This window comes from Meira miltonrushii (assembly GCF_003144205.1).
Source record: "Meira miltonrushii strain MCA 3882 unplaced genomic scaffold FA14scaffold_1, whole genome shotgun sequence".
NCBI classification, from domain to species: domain Eukaryota; kingdom Fungi; phylum Basidiomycota; class Exobasidiomycetes; order Exobasidiales; family Brachybasidiaceae; genus Meira; species Meira miltonrushii.
Genome location: NW_020289943.1, coordinates 3318713 through 3342407, shown reverse-complemented (window position 1 = coordinate 3342407; position 23695 = coordinate 3318713). Strand labels below are relative to the sequence as shown.

General features: G+C 44.6%; 7 protein-coding genes across 7 annotated transcripts; 3 read left to right on the top strand and 4 right to left on the bottom strand.

The window, feature by feature from the left end:
- Positions 1 to 1326: 1326 nt before the first annotated feature.
- On the top strand, positions 1327 to 8400 carry FA14DRAFT_20425 (uncharacterized protein). Its single transcript, XM_025501997.1, has one exon. The coding sequence runs from the start codon at positions 1645 to 1647 to the stop codon at positions 7975 to 7977; it is 6333 nt and encodes a 2110-aa protein (XP_025358199.1). The 5' UTR covers positions 1327 to 1644; the 3' UTR covers positions 7978 to 8400.
- A 3218-nt stretch (positions 8401 to 11618) lies between these two features.
- Positions 11619 to 14015, top strand: FA14DRAFT_119672 (DNA repair helicase rad25; the record flags this gene model as incomplete). Its single annotated transcript, XM_025496360.1, has 1 exon — positions 11619 to 14015. One exon carries the CDS (start codon positions 11619 to 11621, stop codon positions 14013 to 14015), a length of 2397 nt encoding a protein of 798 aa, XP_025358198.1.
- Positions 14016 to 14070: 55 nt separating this feature from the next.
- On the bottom strand, positions 14071 to 15067 carry FA14DRAFT_115716 (uncharacterized protein; the record flags this gene model as incomplete). Its single annotated transcript, XM_025496124.1, has 2 exons — positions 14071 to 14677; positions 14958 to 15067. Coding segments are annotated over 2 exons (717 nt in total), but the record flags the coding sequence as incomplete, so codon positions are not given.
- A 1104-nt stretch (positions 15068 to 16171) lies between these two features.
- FA14DRAFT_20392 (uncharacterized protein) lies at positions 16172 to 17116 on the bottom strand. Its single transcript, XM_025501996.1, has 2 exons — positions 16886 to 17116; positions 16172 to 16828 (listed from the first exon to the last, which is right to left on the bottom strand). Exons 1-2 carry the CDS (start codon positions 16994 to 16996, stop codon positions 16316 to 16318), a joined length of 624 nt encoding a protein of 207 aa, XP_025358196.1. The 5' UTR covers positions 16997 to 17116; the 3' UTR covers positions 16172 to 16315.
- A 427-nt stretch (positions 17117 to 17543) lies between these two features.
- Positions 17544 to 19565, top strand: FA14DRAFT_159723 (AICARFT/IMPCHase bienzyme; the record flags this gene model as incomplete). The annotated part of the gene is made up of 1 exon (XM_025498349.1): positions 17544 to 19565. The coding sequence occupies one exon, from the start codon at positions 17544 to 17546 to the stop codon at positions 19356 to 19358; it is 1815 nt and encodes a 604-aa protein (XP_025358195.1). The 3' UTR covers positions 19359 to 19565.
- FA14DRAFT_163545 (NAD(P)H-hydrate epimerase) lies at positions 19462 to 20515 on the bottom strand (the record flags this gene model as incomplete). Its single annotated transcript, XM_025499826.1, has 2 exons — positions 19462 to 19520; positions 19642 to 20515. The coding sequence occupies 2 exons, from the start codon at positions 20513 to 20515 to the stop codon at positions 19462 to 19464; spliced, it is 933 nt and encodes a 310-aa protein (XP_025358194.1).
- A 681-nt stretch (positions 20516 to 21196) lies between these two features.
- Positions 21197 to 22915, bottom strand: FA14DRAFT_163544 (general substrate transporter; the record flags this gene model as incomplete). The annotated part of the gene is made up of 1 exon (XM_025499825.1): positions 21197 to 22915. The coding sequence occupies one exon, from the start codon at positions 22913 to 22915 to the stop codon at positions 21197 to 21199; it is 1719 nt and encodes a 572-aa protein (XP_025358193.1).
- Between the last annotated feature and the right edge of the window lie 780 nt (positions 22916 to 23695).

Sequence of the window (23695 nt, the reverse complement as noted above, 5' to 3'; positions counted from 1 at the left end):
GATCATTTATGTTCATAATCCTAATGCAAGCAATCGTATTTGGGATCCCAAGATCATCTTAGCGTACATTATTCATGTAGGGTGAGCCAACGTACAGCTTAAAAACCACGCTAGCATGGTGATGCGTTCGCACTCCATAATCTTCCACGGCCAATGTTCAAGCATTCTCACGTGCAGACCATCATCATTCAAGGGGAAGTCTATGTGCAGCCATGCAAGTCTAAGGTGAGGTAATTCAATCAATATAACCTACCCAGGCGTCTTTCTTTCCGATTTTCACCGCAACCTGACATTCATAATATCATGTCATTCTGTCAATTATGATAACATCATCTCGGGTAAATTGCACCAAAGATTATCATTTCCGATTATTTGTCCAGGTAAGGTGCACCCGATGCACGGTATGGCATGAAAATGATTGCTTAAGCACCTTTGTACCATTGTTTAATCTTTGATTGCGTCTAATCTCTTTTTATGGCTGACAGTCTGTCGATCCTAATCACCGAAGCCGTTGGTTGGTTCCCAGAAAGTTGATTGTCGTCCTCCACTGGGAGGTAAAAGGCTGGGAAAAGAGTGATTAAGCGTACTTTTTCGTTATTTTTCGGTAATTATTGGAAATAAATCGGTCTAAAAGGTGTGTGTGTGCATCAATGACACTTTTTTCTTCTTATATTCAGTCTATTTTTAGTGTGATTTTATTAACCCTTTGTTTGATTGCTTTTTTGTGCAGTTTTATTAGGAGAATAAAATTGATAAAAAATATTCAAATTTTGACGCTAAGCAAATAAACCCACCCCCACTCTTACATCACTGTCAAAGTGCCAAAATTCGGAAGTTAATCAAGAAATCGTTAGCGTATTACTCGCATGCACGCCCGGAATAAAGTATCATGACCAAAGGTGTGCTCTGTATTTAGAAGATACAACAACGAATTATGAGAAAAAGTATGTCTTAGAATCATGGCAAAATGAGTACCTAGTACAATGACCTTTTTCGATTTAAACGAGGTTGTCATCTTTCTTCCTTCCTGCCTGCCTGCCAAAAGGGATAAACTTATATAGCGCAGGCAACGCGTTATGCTGCTTCTGCTGCTATTTTGCCTTGCATTCGTGTTTGGCAAAGGGGGGACCACCATTAAACTGTCCGCTGCGCGTATTTCGCCCACCGCATTTTATTATTATCTTTAAGTTAAGAAGAACGGCGGCCCCGCCTTGTGAGTGTGTGCGGCGCGCTGCGCGATAAGTGCCTAAGGAGTGACAGACATGAAGTGAAAGCCTCTCTGTGTGAAATAATTTAGAGCGTCTTCCTTTTTTATTAGCGGCTAAGATTTGATCACCTTCCTGGTAAGAATGTGTGTATATGCACTATAGATGATCATCTTCGCATCTTCATCAATCAAAATCTACATCTGACCATCATTCGCAAGAAACAAAGCTCGGATCACCCTACAGCAGAGCTCCTGCTTCTTCGACCAAAGCGTTGCTCTCATTCAATATTCTAATTCTAGAACACACCCTTCCGCCCAATAAAACGGTACTTGCATGATCATCCTCACATTGGCAACTTTCACTTGAGGCACTTCTGCAAAAGAGGCGCCCTTTGCGGCAAACAAAAAACCATCTTCCGGGCTAATAGGAGAAAAAAATGGCTCAAACAAATGAAGATGAAACGCCGCCCGCGATCAGATCGCAACATATTCTAAAGGTGGACCCAGCGTCACCTGCTGATTCGCCATTCAAATCAACTACTTTTGATCATACTAAAAAAAGGTCATTGCATTATCCGTCCCATTCGCAAACCCTTGCCGCTTTACCGCCTACGCCAATGTCAGCATACTTTGATGCAGAAGATGTTGGAGTAGGATTTGACGAAGAGAATGAGTATACACTTTCTTCATCCTCTTCTCCTCCTACATCTCTTGGAACGAGCAATTTTGATCGAACAGCTTTTCCTAGACTGACAAACTACAACGAAGGAAATAGTCGATCAAATTATGCGGAGCCATCGTCAAGTATCAAAAAATCAATCGCAATATTAAACTCAAACACAGACAAAGCACATCCAACAAATATGAGCGAAAGCGACGGCAATGAGGCAAGCGAAGGCAACCGCTCATTTTCATCAGAGGTAGACTCACCTGGTCCAGTAACACCGGCAACTCCAAGCAACTGGAAACCACGGGAATTGACTCTTTTACGAGCGAGAAAGGGCACTTGGGACTCAGAAACAAACGGACAAGGAAATACGACAACTTCTTCTTCAGCTGCAACAATTACACCAACGGCAAATGACAAATCATCATACCGAACGCTAGAAGGACTTGGAATACGCGGAGTTGCAAATTCAAATGCAAATGAAGTCATCAATCGTCGATCCTCACGCATGATCGCAAGAGATATTCTGCCGCCGATAACAACATCATCTCCTGGCACAACGCATCAGAGAGCGCAATCATCCGCAAACAATTCCAATGGGTCATCCTCTTCTGGTCATGCTCCTCGTGAATTGAAATTAGCCGCTTCAATTGGACCGCCATCCTCAACGAGGATGCATAATTTTACTTCTGGCTTTCCTCCTTTTAGTAGAATTCCTACTTCTTCAAACGGATCCGCTTATACAAGCATCACGGCGCCGCAATCTGTAAGTGCGCCTTCCAGCAGTCGAATACCTGTTCGTCATACGCCGGCATTTTCTCCAGTTGCTTCAACTCAAGATCAATTCGCCTCTTTCGCCGCTCCAAATAGTGCTGCATCAGGATCAACTATTATTGCAAAGCAAGAACCAATTATGAACGAATTCGAAGAGATGAAACACGATAAGATCACATCAGGAATATCAGCGAATGTCGACGCATTGACCTTAGATGAAGGTTTGTCCAACAGACAATCGCATTCTTCTTTACTACTATCAGAATCATCTCAACGATTTTCTCGATCCATGGATGACTTGAAAGCGATGCTCTTTGGCAGCGATCACAGTATGACGTTGATGACGGAAGAAGAGAGGTATTTGCAACATGGCAATGTTGAAGATACACAGCAATATGTTCCCCTCAGGAAGTCTCTTCTGAAATCTGTCGATGGACCAGGCTCGCAAACGCACTCGTTTGCTCAATCCCTTTCTGTCAACTCTCGTAGAAGAAAGCCGCCAGCACCGCTCATTCTCAGTCCTTCACCTCCATCGAATTACAGTCATAGCTCTGCAGGCCAATCGCAACCTAATTCGGCATTGTCGATGTCGGGTAAACCATCTTACAAAGTGGCTTCAAATCAATCATCCGTCACTGTTAATACGGAAGATGACAGTTTGGCAATCCATCATTCGCAAAAGCCGTCGTCTAAGCCTAGCACAGGCTTGGCTCCTCCCAGTGCTACTTATCTCCTAGCAAATCAGACCCCAAACAGTGCCTCTGGAGATCACTATTTGACCCCGCTTCAAAGTCCTGCTGTACCTCTTTCAGGCTCCAGCTCTCATTCTGCCGTGCCATACGAGCAAACAACGCATACGGCCGAAGATCATGAAACGTTGGTAAGAGCGGTCAGTCGTGTGAAGAAGCACATGCACGATTTATTTGGAGAAGAAAGCTCATCTTCAGTAGATGAAAAGTGGAAAGGAGCTAAGGAAGCGAAAGAGGAAATGAGCAGTGATGTAGAGGAAACATTGGTCAAGTCTTCTAGTGTGGGAACAAAGATTTCATCAAACACGCATGCTGATGAAGATTCAACAAGCATTGCTAGTCAAATGGAAACACCTTCCGTTCGCTCTTCTGAAGTTGGAAACGCGTTTGAGTTTGACAATATCGTCGATGCAAAAGAAGCCAGATCGGATATGCAAGACTCAACTGATTCCTCATTTTTGTCAAACAGGCCACCTTCTCCAGAACCTCTATTAAATTTCAATCGTGAGATTTTCGCACCTGTAAAGGAGCCTGTCCGGAAATCACCTCAGGAACAGCCGGTAAAAGCAGAGTTAACTCAGAAGCCACTCGGTCCCCCACCCGCTATTCCGCTTCCAATCGTACCAGGCGAAGGTGTAATCATTGGCAATAAGAGCAAAAGCACTTCTCCTGTTTTACGAAATGCCAAGCGAATTTCCAATCAATCTCAATTTGGCGGCCCAAGACGTGGATCAAGTCCTTCTGTGGATATGGGTGCAGCACTTTCGTATCAACAAGATCGATCTCAAGCGAATGTATCCCCTACCAGTACCAGAAGGACGGCTGACCAATTTCCCGGACAAGCCCCTATCCGGCAACATAAGAGCAAACCGTCTATTGTGCCAGCTGTGCCTTCTTTCGGATATCTTGTTCCATCCACCTCCCGAGAATCATCTTCCTCCAATCTGTCTCCGGTTGTGTCGAATGCGCCAATGAATCCATTCAAGCCACGACAGGATGTTGAACAATTTGGAACATCCAGATGGAGTTCAGGATCGGAAGATGAAGATGATCGACCGAAGTCGAGTGGAGGTCGTAAATCGATCGGTGGTCGATCAAAGAAAGGAAGTCAAAATGGCGGAATACCGACTTCTTTGTCCTCAAGACGGAATACGCAATCTTCCACTTCAAGCTCTTTGGCTCCTTTGAAGAAGTCCAGCTTATTCTCAGGATTAGGTTTGAGAAAGAAGAGCGTTCCTGCCCTTGTTTCGGATGTAAGCAACCAATCATCCCCAATGATTTTGGCTTCTGATTCACCCGCTTTCAGTAGAGGGGAAGGTATGAAGGAATTCCCTTTTCCTAATGTGCAACAACCTCGATTGTCACTGGCAACCAGCGTACGTTCAAATGCATCAAACCTGCCTTCCAGTCCAGTCATTAGCAGTCCAGTTAACAATCGAGCTTGGCCAGGTCAGACTGCAGTAGAGCAAAACGGATCTTTACGTCATCTGCAACGTCAAGTCAGCACACCTCATCTTCGGGATAGATTCTCATCGTTGAGCAGGAAGCCAAATCAGCTCACTCCACGTCCATCCGATGCAAGTCTTGCAACAACGGCTTCAGGTTCAAATGATTCTTCCATTCCATCACCTGCAATGCAATTCGGACCGCACGGTCTTGGAATTCAAGTTGCGCCCGAACGTAGCATGACGACTGATTCGGAAATGGGCAATGAACCACTTCAATCACTCGAATCAAGGTCAAGCGATACAGGTGTGCGTTTTTCCATCAAATCTCATCAATCCGGCGAATCAATCCCGAATGTTCATGATCGATTTGAGAAGCATGCTGCGGCAGTCATTTCCGCTAGACAGCAACAAAAGAAGGAGATCAAACGTGAAGTTCGGCAAAGATCAATGACTTTGCATTCGGGAGAAAGGTCATTATTTGATGCTCGAAATGCTGCTCTGCGAAATGGTGTTCCTCATTCTGCTATACCACCTCCGTTGCCATTCTTCCCTTCTGAACATGATTATGAGGCGGAAAAAGCTGAAGAAGCGCATGGACGTACAACAATTTCTCCAGATGAAACACCGAGAATTGCTTATGCATCCTTGAGCAATTCATCTCACGCACATGAATCAGTGCATTCTCCTGATCATGTCAAAACCCAACAATTCAGTCCTCGTCGTCGTGCAACGGACGAAGATGAAGGTCTCTTTGCAATGGGACAAGCTTTGGTCAATTCAACTTCTTCTCCTTCCGTTTCCTCTGCTGCGCACAAGGAATGGTTGTTCCCGACAAAGTCAAACCAAAAGGCTCAAAAACATCATCGCATTCGGGCAAATGGTCCTTCTTCTCGTCCAAGATACCCTTCCCTGACCGATCTTGGAAGAGAGTGGCAATCAAGTTACCCACAAGAAGCATTCAATGCTGCTCTTGGACCTGCTTTGTTGGAAATGACTCTTCAAGATGCAAATGATTTTGAGAGCTCATCATCTACTTCCAATACGGATGATTACGGATCCAGCGAGCATGAAAGTGGCAAGCAGACGGATACTCTAGCAAGTAGAGGGCGAGCGATGCTTGGAGGCAATGGCAAGCAAGGTCGGGATGATCTCTCAAGCGACGATGATCACAGAAAACGTCGAGACGGCCAACAAGTCAAGCAAGAGATCACTACTGATGTTGAAAGTACGGATTCTGAAGATAGCTATGGAGTATCTGAAGATGAAACATCTCATATTGATCCTAGACTTGTTGCTGGATCATCTGGCAAGGCAAAGGCCGCGCACCTTCCAAGCGCTGCATCATCGGATGATGTTCCACTCGGCAAACAAATCCGCAACCCAACGGAAATTTTGAAGAAGCTGCAAAGAAGTCAAACAACTGGAGCAATGAAGGGAAAGAGCAAAACCGTTTCTTCCTCATCGGGTAAGGTTGAAGTACCTTCGGGTAAATTGGGCAATTCATTCGATGCAACAGCATTGACCGATCGTCTTCTCACAATACAACGATCGCAATCGGTCAATTCTAAGGAAAAGCCTTTACCTCAACCGTTCCCGAATGCGCGAAAAGTTCAACTGAGACTCTCACCGGCTTCGAGTAATTTCCAACCTTCTTCGGATGGCGCAACAATGTACACTGCTTCTGAGATGCGTTCTAGCGCAAAGCAAAGCGAAGATGAAAGTGGTGCAAAAGCTTTGCAATCAAATGGTGCTCAATCTACAGTTGTTTCTGATTTTGCTCAAACTGTTCGTTTGCGTAGTCAAAACCGTTCAAGAATGCGACCAGTTGCGATGAACTTTCCCGAAAATGTGGCATTGCCGACAAGCAGTGTGCATACTTCATCTGATGCACCGGTGGTTGCTTCATCTGAACGTCCAATAGAAAGAAGCCATCAAACTTTACCGGTAAAAGAACAGGAACCAGAGACGATCCCGAAGTGGGAATTCGTACAGCAAGATACCGCTCCGAGCAACAAGCAAGCAATAGATGTACAAGCTCCCAACAAACAGACAGTGGAATACCGTATCAAGATTGCCAGTCCCTCCGGAGTCAAACAGCAGATAGTCCACGAACATAAGTCAGCCACCGCACGAGAGTTGGTTCGAGCCATGATGCGAGCAGATGTGATGCCAGTTGATGGCAGAGTTGGCGGTTGGGCGATCTTTGATGTTTGTCCGGAGTATGGAATCGAAAGACCGCTACGGGAATACGAACGGGCAATCGATGTGATCGACACACGTTTCAATCCTGCACTGGATCATTTTACCGTTCGAAGAACTGATTTAGCCCCTTATTTGAGCATTCAAGCCTTGCCAAAAACATCTCCAGCTTTGGCCGGATGGCTTTACGTGCAAGAGACTGGTCGTAAGAAAGGATGGAACAAGAGATGGTTTGAATTGCGCGACCAGGCACTCTATCAAGCCAAATCAGAAAAAGGTCGGGAAGAAGTGAAAATGTGCGACTTATCTGTTTATGACGTCTTTGTTCCGATCGAAGGTGAAACATGGACTGCAAAAGCGCCAAAGAAGAGCGCATTCGCATTGAAATGCTCGAACAAAAAGGAGGAAGAATTGGTGATCTACTTCTGCTTGAGCGATGCACGAGCAGCAAGACATTGGATCACGGCTATCAATCGTGCAAGAACATTCCTGATGAAATCTGAAAAGCCTCACCTCTTTGTGCAGAAAGAGTATACACGAGCCCCTCAAATGAAAGAAGTGCCCAATGACAACGCTCCTAAATCCCAATCTGCCGGAATGCCTGCTCCTCCAGTCGTTCCTCAACGTCCATTGGTGAACTTAAACACGGAGATTTTTGAACGTGGTTCTTTGTTGAACAACAATGAGATCAACAACGGTGCCAATCAACAAGAACAAGAATCCAACATAAATCTCCCTCCTCGTGGTAGCAGCGCTTCCCACCGCAAGCCTGTTCCTGGTCAAAATGACAGATTTGCCGGTGCATCTAGTCAATTCCCCACGGATGAAGACCAAAAGCGCAGATTTGATGAAATACGTGAAATGGAAAGAATCCAACGTTCTCTTGGCTTACCGTTGATTGGGGTCGTTGAGAAAAGTCAACAACAGCAATAAAGCCGTTGGACATTGCATCTATTGCTCAATCCCATTCCTTATCGAAACCATTAATACAACGTTACCCTCCTTAGACTCTTACCTCGTTTGTATAAATATTTATCTTCTCATGTTGCAGCGCAGCATTGTTCGGTTTCTAGAAATTGAACAATTGGCCTCCATGTTATGTATACAATATCGCTTAGACACACTTTTGTGTGGTCAATGTATTCTATTCTTACTTTTTTTGAATAGTGTGATTATCATATTCATCAATGCGTTTGTACATGTACATGCATCTTTGATCCCTTCTTTTCTCCATCTTTTGAGTATTATACATGGGTGCGACTCTTCTCTAGATCTTGGTCATTGGGGCTAACCAAGTATCGGCTTTCTTGAATTGTTGGACTAGCTCTGCACTGATGGATTTCTCCTTTTCCAAGATGTTAATAGCTTGAATGATGGCTGACCAGAATCGGAATCCTCTGGCAATCTCTCCACGAACATCTTTGATATTGGAAAAAGTACTTTCCAACATACCCAAAACTGCTTCTCTTGCTTCTACTACATCTGCATCATCTTCTTTACCCGCTTCCACTACGCCATTGTTGAACGTCAAAAGTGCTTCCAAGTAACATTTTACCACGATTCCCAATCCCGTTGAAGTGACTGTTTGGAACGGCAAGCTTAGCGAAATGTCGAGGTAGTCATCCCGATCACGTTTGATGTACGTCCCGCCTTTTAGCAACATCGTAGAAGCAACCACTTCTACCAATGTTCGCAAATTCTTCGATAACGCTTTCAAGAAGCTGTTGAATTGCAAGAGCTCTCTGCTCAATGGTGCCTTCCAAGCTTGTGTTTTGTAGTTCATTGGCAGGATCGATAATGATCGCATGATCAACAGCAGATGTTTCCGGCTCTTTTGTACGACTTCCCTTTCTTCCGCATCTGTGCTGTCCACATCTCCCCATGTAGGTCCTCCGCTCTTGATGATTGGTTCTTTGTTGGGATGAGATTTGTAAGGTTGATCATGCAAAACATTTGCCCGGATCAATTCAAGTGCCAGATACAATGGCTCTTGGAACTTATCGTTCAATCGGGAACTTCTGATCGAAAGGTGCAGAGCACGAGCATAAGGTGTATGTAGATGATCGTAATTCAAGAATCCACGCATCTCCAAAAAGCGCCAAATGACATTTGCAACGATTTCATCCTTTTTCTCCAACACAGTAGCAGTAGCCGGCTTTACCTTTTTCGCCACTGCACCTGACTTTTGGTCATCCTCTTTCCTGGCATCTGGTCTGGGTGTCTTTGTTTGTTCAGCCTGATCAGCTCTACCTGTGGCTCCTAAGCAAAGTGCGATATCTATCGTACTGCTGACTTGTCTGCGCAATTCTTCTTCGATGTAGAGGAAGTTCACGTTCCATTGATCGACTCTTTTGACAAGTGTTTGTGTATTGTTGGATTCGATTGCGATATCGTGTCCTGTTTGTCCTTTCTCGAAATGATAGTGTGCAGAAATCTTGCGGGAAGACCAGAAAGGGTTCAGGCTGTCGCACAGAAGGGCTAATGCCACACAACGCGGAGATTGAGGGCTCTCGACCAGAGTGTATCTGACAAACTGTCTCCAATCTTCTGAATCTCCTTCATCGAGGGGTGCAAGCTCAACAACTGTTCCACTGACGAGGTTGTTGAGAATTGACGGACTTAAGAGACCTCGAGAGACGTGCAAGAACAGTTCATCCGGTAGCCTATTGCTGAATATTTCGTGCAGATCACTGGGAACATCACTCGTTGATAAGATCGGGGCTCCACTCGTTGTTGGTGCTGTTGGAGGTGTTGCTCCATTCACACCTGGTGCTACATGACCGCCGTTGAGAGATGCACCGGGGATTGGTGGTGGTGGTGTTGCTAGAGAAAGCGGTAGTACCCGTCCTTCTTCCGCACTCATCACCAGGCAAAATTTGATTAGGCATCGAGCTCGACAGAAAGCTTCAACGTAATTGAGCTTCACACAGCCAGCATGATCTGAAAAGGCTTGGCAGGCTGTGAATCCTGAACGGTGCTGACGGACAGTCTCTAGAGCTTGGACCGGATTGGGGAGCCCTATCAGGGCAGTCGTTGTTCCGTTCGCTAATGGTTTGGGGCTCGGATTCGGGATGGTTCCATCAATCAAAGGCGGAAACGTTGGACAATGTTCGAACCCGAGCAAAAGGCCCATATCCAAGAACTCTTCTTCGGAACAACGAAGAGCTCCCATGATTTCCGACTTTGATGCGAATGTAAACGTTGGTTGCTTTGCAGGATTGGACGGATCTGTATTGCGTAGATTGAGCGACAAGATGACCTTATCGACTCGATCAAACAGGAACGTTTCCGTTGTACCGTAAATTGCATGCACATATGACTTTGAATGACGTTCCAAATAAACAAGCTGTCCTTCTGCCATATATGGTGCAACCAAAAATTCCACATTTCGGTGTCTGAATGCACGCAATACGGCTCGAACAAGATCGGGAACTTGTACTGAACCACTTCGGCTTAAGTGACGGATAGTACCGTCAACATCACCTCGTTCATAGCACTCCCATGCCATTCTTCTTTGATCTGTGCGTGGATCGTCTGCCAAGATAGGCTTCCCACGTCGGGAAGGCAAGATGCCGCCTAGCACAAAGACTGGTTTGACTTTCGCTTTGTCCAAGACATGCAGATCATTCTCGATGTGGGAGATGATTGCAAGAGGACTGCCTCCCAATGCACCTACGTACGGTTCCGATGTCTCGGGCGAGGATAGCAGAGATCGAAGATAGAGTGCGAGATCGATGCCCAGACGTGCATCTTTGATCGTGCTAAGCGGCACAGTGTGTGTGAGATTTTGAGCTCTCAGGAAGCCTGTTGGTGTGAAGAGAGTACAATCTAGTCAGCTCAACGGTTTTGGCATTTATGCTCCTGTGCCTAATTACTTACCCTCAAAGCTGTTGATCATCGTCGCAGCTGCTCTCTCGATTGCAGTTGCCAATACCAAAGAGTGTCAGTTAACGTGTCTGCCTGCTCTGGAAATGAGGACCGGCCTCGCAGTCTCTGCCAATACTGTACAAAATGAGACAATGTCTTTCGATTGCAATCGCAATCAAAGAAAGGTCAGGCTGATGTAGGATGTGGTGTCAAGAAGACAATCAACTCGATCCATACATTCTCACCTACTGTCGCCTGCAGTTTAACCGTATCGCTGTGCTCTTAGCGTGGACAATAAAGGCGATTGGCCTCAGGCCGTGCGCGTACTGGCACAGCTACAGCGCCAGAGAATGCATTTGCATTTCATTATGCGTGAGATTCAAACAGGCTGAGTTCCACTGGAGGCAGCTTATGAATTGAAATTTTATAGAGACAAACTCTTTTTCACCTACCACCATAATCGCTCATTCGTCATGCCTGCCCAGGGTGGCAATTCTGGCCGCCCAAGAATAAGGCTGAATGTCTCACAACCATCATCAGCTTCAACTTCTCGACCTGCCACTGCACCTCAAACTCCTAATAATGGCTCTGATGATTATGAAGACGAAGATGACGTAGACGAGTATGTTGACACGAACGACCGCTCAGCCAAGAGCACTTCAAATGCATCAAAGAGAAGGCTTAGAGACGGTAACGAATCCGATGATATGGACGATGATGAACAGCCTGAACGGGACTACACTCAATTGGAGTTGAAGCCAGATCATGCTTCACGCCCTCTTTGGATTTCGCCATCGCCTGATAGTTATATCATCACTATGGAAGGATTCAGTCCAATCGCAGAACAAGCACAAGATTTTTTGATTGCTATAGCCGAACCTGTCAGCCGACCTGCATTCATTCACGAATACAGGTTAACGCCTTATTCCCTTTATGCGGCTGTTTCAGTAGGCTTGAATCCTTCTGACATCATTGAAGTTCTCAACCGGCTGTCCAAGTCTCCCGTACCAGAGCGAGTGATCGACTTTATCGTCAACAGTACTCGTTCTTTCGGTAAAATCAAGCTGGTTCTGAAGCAAAACAAGTACTTTGTCGAAAGTGCTTATCCTGATATTTTGCGAGAACTTTTGCAAGATGATGTGATCGGCAAAGCGCGCGTACGTGGTGGCGATACAACGCAAGGCAATCGACGTTTAGAGATTCTTGGTAGTACGTCTGCGCCAACAAGAGGAGATCTGGTCATTCCCGGTACAGAGAGTGCAGCCAGAGCTCGCCAACAACAACAGCAACCACAACAACAGAATGGAACGGCTTCGGGTGGCGCACAACCATCTAATCCCAATAGCGCAACAAATCCACCCACAAATGCTGCAGATGCACAGAGAGAGACGGATGCAGATCTATTCGATGCAATCATTGGAGTAGATGAGACAGATGAGGCAGGCGGCGATGATGAAGATGTGGTACACAGTTTCGAGATTGAAGAAGCAGCAATCGAAGATGTCAAGAAAAGATGCCAAGAGATTCAGTACCCAATGTTGGAAGAGTACGATTTCCGAAACGATACATTAAATCCTGATTTGGATATTGATTTAAGACCAATCACGCACATTCGACCCTATCAAGAGAAGAGCTTGAGTAAGATGTTCGGAAACGGTCGTGCACGTAGCGGGATTATTGTGCTACCGTGTGGTGCTGGAAAGACTCTGGTGGGAATCACTGCCGCGTGCACGATCAAGAAGAGCTGTCTGGTCCTCTGTACTAGCTCGGTCAGTGTGATGCAATGGAGACAACAATTCTTGCAATGGTCAAACATTCAGGATAGCCAAATTTCAGTCTTTACCGCGGAAAACAAGGCAAAGTTCGCTGGACCCGTCGGAATTGTTGTTTCAACGTATTCCATGGTTGCAAATACCGGTAAACGGTCCCATTCATCGCAAAAGATGATGAACTTTTTGGAGTCGCGGGAATGGGGTTTTGTTCTATTGGATGAAGTTCACGTTGTGCCTGCAGCAATGTTCAGACGAGTGTTGACAAAGATTAAAGCGCACAGCAAATTGGGTTTGACAGCCACTTTGGTACGTGAAGATGAAAAGATTGACGAATTGAACTTCCTCGTTGGACCCAAATTGTATGAAGCAAATTGGATGGACTTGGCCGCAAAAGGACACATTGCTACCGTTCAATGTGCAGAAGTGTGGTGTCCAATGACGCCGGAGTTTTATCGGGAATATTTGCGAGAGAAAGCGCGCAAACGATCACTTCTGTGCACGATGAATCCGAACAAATTCCAAGCATGTCAATTCTTGATCGATTACCATGAAAAACGGGGTGATAAGATCATTGTTTTCTCGGACAATGTCCACACCTTGGAAGCATATTCAAAGAAGCTCAAAAAGCCGTTTATTCACGGACAAATCCCGCAACAGGAACGCATGCGTATCTTGAACCACTTCCAGCATAACCCCATCGTCAATACCATTTTCCTCTCAAAGGTTGGTGATACATCTATTGATTTGCCGGAAGCTACTTGCCTGATCCAGATCTCAAGTCACTTTGGTTCACGTCGTCAAGAGGCGCAACGATTGGGCAGAATCTTGAGAGCAAAGAGGAGAAACGATGAAGGTTTCAATGCATTCTTCTATTCTTTGGTCAGTAAAGATACGGTAGAGATGTACTACAGTACCAAACGACAACAATTCCTTGTGGATCAAGGTTACAGCTTCAAAGTGATTACCGAGTTGCAGGGTATGAAGGAGATGCCGGAGTTGATTTTCAAAACTCGAGAAGAGCAGATCGAGCTGTTAGGGAGTGTCTTGATGCTGGGTGATGATGCAGCAGATGTTGGGACTGATTTGATGGGGTCAGAATGGTCGGATGATGTTCGATTTTCGACCAATAATAGCGGTTCTGACTCGAAAATGTTTGGTAATATCCCCAAAGCGGCAAGAAGTGCGGTAAGTTTGAATGCCCTATCGGGTGCTGAACATATGAGTTATAGCGAACGCAATCGATCGCAGAACAAGACTTTATCGAAAGATCGTCATCTGCTGTTCCGCAAGAAAGATGCGGCGAAAGCTAGGATGGCAAAGGAGCGGGGATAGCTGAATGACAAAAACGTGTATTTTTACTGTATATTATTATATTTTCACAAATCGATCAAGTAGGCAAAAAGTGCGCTTGAGCTGCCTTTTGAGCTTCCAAGCTTTTGTCAAAGAAGTGAAGACCTCCAACGATGGCCAAAGAGACGAAAGCCATTGTGATGAACAGCCAAAATAGGATCCATATTTGTGTGCTTGCCCTTGACATTCTTGCAAAAAGTGCAATATCGGATTCGTTTGATTTACGAAAGACGAAATCATCAGCGATATCCCATAAAACGTAAAAAGCGTTCAAGACGCCCAAAAAGAGAACGTAAAAACGTAATGCGGTAGCATGATTGATGAAAAAGAAGGCGATACTGATTGCCATACAAATTAAAATTCGGATTCGCGCCCATGTCCTACCGAACCAAAAGCAAAAGATTAACATTGGATAAACGATCAAAGCGGCAATCTTGCTTGCGGTTATGTCAAACGCTGCCATCATCAATCCTGAGCCTACCAAGATTGAACAAATGTAACCTGCTGCCAAGATTATTGGTGGAATTCCGCCCGTCATTCCGCTGATTGGACCTTTGTCAGGGTCGATTGTTATGCTGTTCAGTGCAGTGCAATTGAGGGGGTAAGCAATTGTGTTGAGCTTCTCACGGCATGTCCACAATCCACTTACGAAAAGATCTTTGCGCCTGTCAATGTGCCCACTGCAGATGTTAGGATAAAATTAGAGTCAGAAGAAGCACATCGTCCCAACATCAGAGCTTGACTTACCGAACAGATGTCCAGATTCGTGTATGGCATTCGCTTTTATGTGTAGAAAGGGGAAAAATTCATAATCATTAGAATACACAATCACCATATTCGTACGAAAATCTATCTCCCATCGCCTCAACCTGTGACTGAGTTGATGTTATAGAAGGAGAGCTATCATCTTTGAACTTACCCCACATCTTCCATGGATACAATGCATCACGTAGTAAGATCATATTCCATCCAAACAGTAGTGCGACCAACATCACCGCTGCTACCCAAATCGTTTTGATCTGATCAGGATTGGGATGAACGATTCCACCTGTATGCGTGTATGCATAATCTTGTTGACCGTATGTATTGGGTATTGTCGCAGTCGGTTGAATGATCACAGCAGCCGTTTGAGATGCAGTTGCTGTGGATAGCGATGGTAAAGGTGAAGCGCTTGGCAGGAATGATGTGTAATACTGTGTCGAAGTAAATGTTGAGATTGCTTTTTGACCGGGTACAGAAGCAGATGCAGTGCTTTCGACAGAAGCAGGCAAAGGTGCTGTACTAAGAGTGTTGGGATTATACCCTTCATAAACGATTTTCGTTATCACTTCGATCACAGTCCCATTCATATCTCCCATTTCTATTGATCGTGGTGATCGAAGAGCTGATGAAGTAGGTGATGGTGGTGCGATTGCAAGTGTTGCTTGAACGGGATGTGGATTGACTGTATTTGCATTTCCCGGTTTCCACAAAGGAACCAATGCTGCTGGTGTTGGCCCTGCTGCTTTGTTGTTGTTCATCTTGTCAGAAGTTGATTCAATGCATTAAATGTTGATTTCACTTTCTACACAATTGATTACAGTCGCCTATATTATCCCTCACCGCGTGCGTATTCCGGTATGAATTGGGATTCAACCTCCGAATAGCAGCAAATTTGGCTGATGTTCTCTCTTTGTTTGTTCTTACGTTGATTTTCACTAGGTTAAGGTTGTGAGCATTTTTTATCCGAATCAAAATACGAGACAAAGATCTTTGAGAAAATGCAACCTCCCCTCTTCTTATTTCATCTTTATTCAGGAATATTAATGAAGACGCTGATCGCCTTCAGAATCGCCCGCTTTCATCACGCTCATACACATTTTCTAAAAACGCCAGCCATCAGCTCAGCCAACCCTATACAATTGTCGGCACCGCTCACAAAAGGAGGCTTTTCTTATCACGCCTCGGTATCAACCATTCCGTGTTTCTCTCAAGGCAAACAGGAGGAAGAATGAGGGGCGCCGGTCATGTAACAAAAGGCGTACGCTGAATGCTGAATTACGCCTAGGCAGTGCGTGACATCCCCCTCTTGCATGCATGCATTCATTCATCCTGAAAGGTCTTAAGAGGGTATGAAAGAGGTAGCATTGGATTGTAGCGTTGAAGGTGGTGTACAATTGATTAATGGAGATAGTAGAAGAAAGTGAAAGTCCATCCCGCGAAGCTATCGGAATTGGTTTTCAAGGTATCATAGTATCTATCGTCCGATTATGACGATGAATTGAGGGAAGCGCCTCAACATCTTATGATGATGGCTTGGCTGAATTATTGGTAGGTGCAGCATTCGATGATCCAATCTTGCTCCAAAAATCAGCATAACTCTTCCCGCTTCTATTGGAAGATTGTTGTGCGCCACTCCTTCCGCTTGACGCATTGAGGGAAGGACTCTTTTGCGCATTCAACCCAGAAGAGAAAGAATGCTGGTTAGAAAACAAATCTTTATACCGATCATATCCACCAGGAAGAGTCCCTCCCGAAGCAGGTGGCGTAACCAAACCGGCAAAAACATCTGCTGTCATATTACTCCCGCCACCGATTGATGCTTTTCGTATTGTTGTTGGCGATGTTTTCGCACGCCATTGTGGCGTTGGCGTTGAGGGTGTATAATGAAATTTTTGTCCACTCCCTGTCCCTATACTCCCGGAGCGATATGCTTGAGGAGATTTGGATGGTATCACATTGGGAGATGTCATTGATCCGCTCGCCCGTCTGTGTTTGTAGTACAAATTCTCCACTTCTGATAGAGATTGTTTTGACTGAAGGAGGGGAAGGATTAGCCATTGTTCTACCTATTCTCTCGTCATTCTACTCACCCATCCATGTTCCACTTTGAATGCAGCATATTGAAGTCTAGTTCTCAACTGTTTAGACAGCTGTGAATAAGATGATAAAGTCAACACCCATTCCCAGCACAACCCACCCATTCTATACACATACCGCGATCATCCTGGCTTTTTGAGCTGCCTGTTGCCTTTTGTTCATTGATGATATAACTTTTGCTTGAGAAGGTGAAGGTGTTTTAGTGGAAGATGATGCTAGAGGAAGTCCTGCGATATCATCTTGCGGTGTAGCGGATGTCCGCACTTCACCCATTGTTATATCCATGGTTCTCAACCCGCAAAGATTGATCTTTTTGAGAGAAGGTGGTGAGAGAAGCCTCTTGTGATGATGAGGATGATGTGTGCCAGTATTGAGGTTCATTTCTCAGCTTGGTTTACTGCACTTAAGCCTTATATTCTTGCTTGCAGCCCAAAATGTGGACGTGCGTGCTTAAAGCGTGATAAACACAAACCACGTCTTTCGCGTATAGGGCGAAGGTATCACGTGGAATACCTTTCAAATGATAACAAATGAAAATCAAGCTAAGATGGGAAGAAACGGAAAATTGCATTCACGTCTGTGCACTAACGCCCGGCTAGATAAGATTAATGCTGCATAGTTAAAAACCATCATCTTTACATTCTTGCAAAAATGACTTCTGCTCCTGTTGCTCTACTTTCAGTCTATGACAAAACTGGCTTGATCGAACTTGCTAAAGATTTACATTCACGCAATGTTCGTCTACTCGGAAGCGGTGGAACGGCCAAAGCAATCCGTCAAGCAAACATCCCAATCGAAGACGTTTCAGATGTCACAAAAGCACCTGAAATGCTAGGAGGACGTGTGAAAACTCTGCATCCCGCTGTTCATGGCGGTATTCTTGCTCAAACAGACAAAGAATCTGACGTGAAAGATCTACAAGATCAACAAATTGCCGCTATCGATATCGTAGTTTGCAACCTATACCCTTTCGAAGACACCATTGCCAAGGAACCATCACCTACCATTGCTCAAGCAGTCGAAGAGGTTGATATTGGTGGAGTGACACTCTTGCGTGCTGCAGCAAAGAACCACAAGCGGGTTTGGGTCTTGACTGATCCAAAGGATTATGCTAAGTTCGGCCAAACATACGGAAAAGGTGGAGAACAAGAAGAAGCATCAAAGAAGCTGTTCGCCTTGAAAGCCTTCGAACATACAGCCCATTACGATGACGCAATCAGCGACTATTTCCGTAAGCAATACGCTTCCGTTAACGCAAACACCGGTCTCACTCAACAAATGACCTTGCGTTACGGTGCAAACCCTCACCAGAAACCCGCCCAAGCCTTTGTTACCGAAGGTGAACTACCCGTCAAGGTTTTGGGCGGCTCACCCGGTTATATCAACTTCTTGGACGGTTTGAACGCCTATGCTCTCGTCAAAGAGTTGGCCGAAGCTACCGGATTGCCTGCAGCTGCTTCATTCAAACACGTTTCTCCTGCAGGAGCTGCAATTGGTGTCCCACTCACAGACGTTGAAGCCCGTGCCTTCTTTGTCGATGATCTCGACCCGGCTCAAATGACACCTTTGGCAACCGCATATGCTCGTGCTCGCGGTGCTGACCGTATGTGCAGCTTCGGTGACTTTATTGCATTGAGTCACAAGTGTGATTACCAAACCGCACGAATCATCGGTCGGGAAGTCAGTGATGGTGTCATTGCTCCCGATTACGAACCCGAAGCATTGGAAGTGTTGAAGAAGAAAAAGAATGGCGGATACTGCGTCTTGAAGATGGACTCCGATTACGTTCCTCCTTTGGTAGAAACACGTCAAGTGTACGGTATCTCTTTACAACAAAGAAGAAACGATTTAAAGATCGAGCCATCTTTGTTCCAAAACATCATTACCGAAAACAAGGAAGTGACCAAACAAGCATCTTTGGATATGTTGGTTGCCACTTTGGCATTGAAATACACGCAATCCAACAGTGTTTGTTATGCTTTGAACGGTCAAGTGATCGGTTTGGGAGCAGGTCAACAAAGTAGAATCCACTGCACTCGTTTGGCAGGAAGCAAGGCAGACAACTGGTGGTTGAGGCAACACCCTCGCGTTCTTTCATTGCCATTCAAGAAGGGAACAAAGAGACCGGAGAAGTCCAATGCCATCGATTTGTTCGTCGAAGGTACATTGGAAGGTGCAGCTTTGAAGGATACCCAAGAACGCAAAGATTGGGAAGCTTCTTTCGAACAGGTTCCCGCACCTCTATCGGCTGAAGAACGTGCCGAACATCGTGCCGCTCTCAAGGGTGTTGTCTGCTCTAGTGATGCTTTCTTCCCATTCGGTGATAACGTTGAAGAAGCTAACAGACATGGTGTCACTTACCTTGTCGCTCCTGGAGGCAGTGTACGTGATGAAGATTGCTTGAAAGTTGCAAACAACCACAAAATGGTCTTTGTTCGTACCACAATGCGTTTGTTCCACCATTAAAAAGATGTATTCACACAGTAAATTTGCATGTCAACGGTATATATTGTTCAACTTATTGGCATGCGTGTATAATTGCATAAGAAGAACGTGAATTTTTTATTATTTAAGGGAGGGGGCCATGATTGCAGTAATCGAAATCGTTTGTGTATATGATGTACAGGTCTCAAGTCGTAGGCAATCGGGAAATCTGATTAAAAAACAAGAACAATACCTCCCCCTTAAGCATCACCTGCGCCTCTAGCTTCCCTTGCCCTTTGTTCTGATGCCTTTACACTTTCCTTACTTTCTTCTTCTAACTTTTGTTTTGCTTCTTCAGGTGACATTTCGCCAAATCCGGTAACATCCACTATTTGAGCGTCTGCCGGATAGACGGGTAAAGCCAAAGCGAATTTTTCCTCAATTTCATCTGAAACAAATCTTCCGCCCAAGAAATGCCTTCCGATCTTTTCAGGTCCAAGGGTGAAAGATTTGATTCCATGTTTGGGTGCAGTTAGAGAAAGGATAACTTGTGGTGTGAATTTTTTGCCTCCTTGATTACCTTCATCAACGCTCCATCCGGATGGAATGTCAATGGAAACGATCGGTGGAACTTTACGACGTGCTTCGAATTCCATTCTAGATTCATTATTCATAGCATCCAAAGGTTCTTTGAACGGTTCCCTTGGTTCTCCTTTGAATGAAAATCCAAAGATTGCATCTAGAACTACATCTGCTTCTTCTAGTGCATCAACAAATTCATCCGTATCAACAAAATCAACATTTAAATTTTTAAGTTGTTTTTTGAGTCTTGCAAACAATTCAGTCTTTCCTTGTTTTGGATACCAAAGCATTACCCGATAACCAAAATGACTTAAATGTCTTGCTGCCACTAATCCATCACCACCTTGATTCCCAGGTCCTGCAGCCACTAAAACGGTACCAAAAGTTGAAGGAGGATAACAAGCAAAAACTGTTTGTGCGCATGAAAGCCCGGCTAATTCCATCAATTGATCAATACTGAACCCGCCTTCTTCCGATAAAAGTTGTTCGTCAATCTTTACTGCCGTTTCTGCATCTATATAACGTAACTTTTGATTCGCGCTTGACAAAGGTGTTTGTAGAGCTGGCGTTTGTTGTGCTATTCCTGTTGCTCCTGCATCTGTGGTGTTAGAAGTCATTCTGATAAAGGTAAAGTTGGTAAGGTGGATGCTATGAATTTGATGAGGATTGATGACTTTTATCCGATGATGATGATGAAATCGAGTAAGGCTAAAATTGATTGAATTGAATCTGAGCGCCTTTTGTGGGATGATTGAATTGAACCGTAAAATGATTGAATGCAGGTCAAATTCGCCACAACGAACCCGGTTGAGGAAGAACGACAACAGATGGAAGTCGAATGAGATGGCAATCACTCTTAATGATTGATTCGGTCAATGCGTTTCTTTTTTTCAGTAATCTAGTGCAAAAAAAAAGGAAGTCATTCATCCACAGCTCAACGCAGGCAGGCAGGGTCTTGTATTATGAATATAATTGATTGATTGCATTCACTCCTTCACAGACAGAGTGCCTATGATTGACTTAATGCGTAACGCCGCCCTGCACTGCGCCAAAGAAGAGAGAGGCTGTCGCGTTGTTCATTGTTTTCTGCTTCTACACGGGCGCATTTACCCTGGGGTCCAAACAATAGAAGCAGTGTGTGTGTGCGCAGGCTTAACTCGGAAATATGTAATTCAAAGACATGCTATGCTCTCTCTTCAACGATTAGATAGGGAAAACGCATCAGAATTTTGATTGAATATGGTACAAAAGCGATTATATGTTAATAATAAGGTAAGATCTCTCTGCAGACAACAGACTTATTGTCTCTCTTCTGAGTCCAAATCACGCGTGCCTGATGAAAGACCGTTGGATGGACTGACATCACCATCAGTAAGGCTAGACTTTTCACCATTCTTCATCTTCTTGTCATCACTGTTTCTGTCTTCTTGAGACAAGATCGCAGCATCATGGTTATCATCACTAAATCCATTCATACCATCACGGTCAACGGATGTGATATAAGTTGTCCATTTGCGTGTGGGAACACGAGCGTTGATCATTTCTGCAATCTCTTCTAACGTACGACCTTGGGTTTCAGGAACGCAGAAGAAGGTAAAGATGATACCTAAGATGGTTCCAACTCCATAAATCCATCCAATTTGAGTTCCCAAATTTGCCTTATCAGCATCAAAGAGGTAAGGAAGTGTGAAAGCCACAACGAATGCCCATAAGAAGAAACAGGCTGATCCCAAAGACATCAATTTTTGACGGTTTGCACCAACTGCACATTCTGATGCAACGACCCATGCAAGAGGACCCCAAGCAACGTTGAAGAAGAAGACAAAGATGCAAATCATTGCAACGACGACATTGTTTTCGGCTTGAGTACGTTGACGGTGAATTGCGCCCAAAGCAGCCATGACGAAAAGGGAAGCAAACATAGGAATAGATGTCCAAATCAATAATGGTCTACGGCCAAATCTGTTAACGACACCAAAGCTGAAAATAACACCAACAACTTCAATCACGGTAACAATGATTGTGTAAATGAATGCTTTATCCGTATCGGTTTCAGAAGTACCAGTTGCGACGGCAAAAAAGGTTGTCGTATAAGAAAAGATGAATTGAACACCGTTGATTTGTTGAGCTGAAAGGATACCGCAAACGATCATCATTTTACGTAATTCTTCCTTTCGGGTGAATAAAGTCTTCCAGCCCGAATCTTTGCCCAATTCCTCTTCTTCACGTTTTGCTTCTTGGAAAGAGCGTAATTGAATTTGAACGATTGCTTCTGGATCTTGTTGATCTTTGTTCAAATTGTACAAAGATTTGATTGCTTTTTCTTCTTTGCCTTTGTTTACTAACCAACGCGGTGATTCAGGAATGATGAATTGAATGGCAATCAAACAAAGCGCCAAAGCAAAGATGACTGCGATCGGAATTCGCCATGCTCCCGTATCAGTTCTCTTTGATGTTGCTTGTCCCACACATGCTCCTACAACTTGGCCGATTGCGAGCAAAAGCTGCCATGATCCCACAACGACACCACGGATGGCCACAGTTGAAATTTCTGACAAATATAGAGGTACGGTGTTTGCCAAGAGACCGATACCCATCCCGAGGATCGCGCGGCCACCCGTGAGTAAGCCAACTTTTCCGACAACGATAATTTGCAATAAAGCACCGATAATCAAACAAGTAGAAGCAGCATGGAAAGTACCTTTACGTCCCAAGAAATCACCTACAGGTCCGGCCACAAGAGCACCAGCAAATTCACCGGCTTGAACGATACTTGTAGAATAAGATTTTTCGTTTGACGGGAAAACATAAGTGCCATTTGGGCCTGGAACACCAAAATCACGCAAGAACCTTGGCATTTGAATGCATGAAGCCCAATATTGACCATCGTATCCGTATGAGAAAGCACCCAAGGTTGCTAACATACAGTAGAACAAAGGACGAATGTTTGGTTTGGAGAAGAATTTTTCAGCTCCTGCAACTGGGGCTAAACCAGCGCCACCTCCTGCACCACCCATTGTTGATGTTGTGTTTGTTTGTTGAGAAAGAAGAGGATGAACGAGTTCGATATCAGGATCAAAGTATCCTTTTGTGCTTGTAGAAGAGGACCACTTGAAGAAGGAGGTGGAGAGAGACAAAGTTGTTCGCAAGTCGCTTAATGGCTTTAAATAACTTTTCTTCATTTCATAACTTTTTTTATCTTTCTGCAAAGATGCAGGACCGGCCTCGCCAAGACAGCCTCTCTCACAAAAAATAAAAAGATGGTTCTTCTTTTTGTGGCATTCGACCTCTCTGTGGGGTAGACAAGAGTCTTTCGATGTAAGTAAAACTCAGACCGAAACACCGATTAAAGGCACAAATTGCATTCTTTTGTGTGATCGTCGGAGGAAAATGACAGTGTAATGCATATATTTACCGATTCAAAGCGGATGGTCTGAGTATGTACAATTGCAATTCACAGCTTTTGTTTCTCGGCTTGTTAGTGAATGACTTTTGATCTTAAGCCGTCGGAAGAACTTTTACCAAAAACCCAATGCAGAAGAATACATTGAGTGATGCATTGCGTAAAGGGGGGCATTGTTCACTGCTTTGTTTTTTTAGCCGAAAGTATACCGCTAGTGGCGAGAAAAGGGAAGAACATGCACAATTACAGTATTCACCTTTCATCCTAATAAAAGGCATAAAACGGCCAAGAAAGGCATTTTTATTCGCCGATTCAATTTTGCGGTACGGCGCCAGTATTAATAAACACGCAAATTCCCTCATTTTAGTGCAATTGAGTTTGCACTTGATAGGAA

Bases quoted from the DNA above. Each gene is read 5' to 3' on its own strand.
- FA14DRAFT_20425 (XM_025501997.1), top strand. From the start codon at position 1,645: ATGGCTCAAACAAATGAAGATGAAACGCCGCCCGCGATCAGATCGCAA.
- FA14DRAFT_20392 (XM_025501996.1), bottom strand. From the start codon at position 16,996: ATGGGTGGGTTGTGCTGGGAATGGGTGTTGACTTTATCATCTTATTCA. The intron at 16,829-16,885 runs GTGAGTAGAATG...CCCCTCCTTCAG, and splicing joins TCAAAGTGGAACATGGATGG to TCAAAACAATCTCTATCAGA.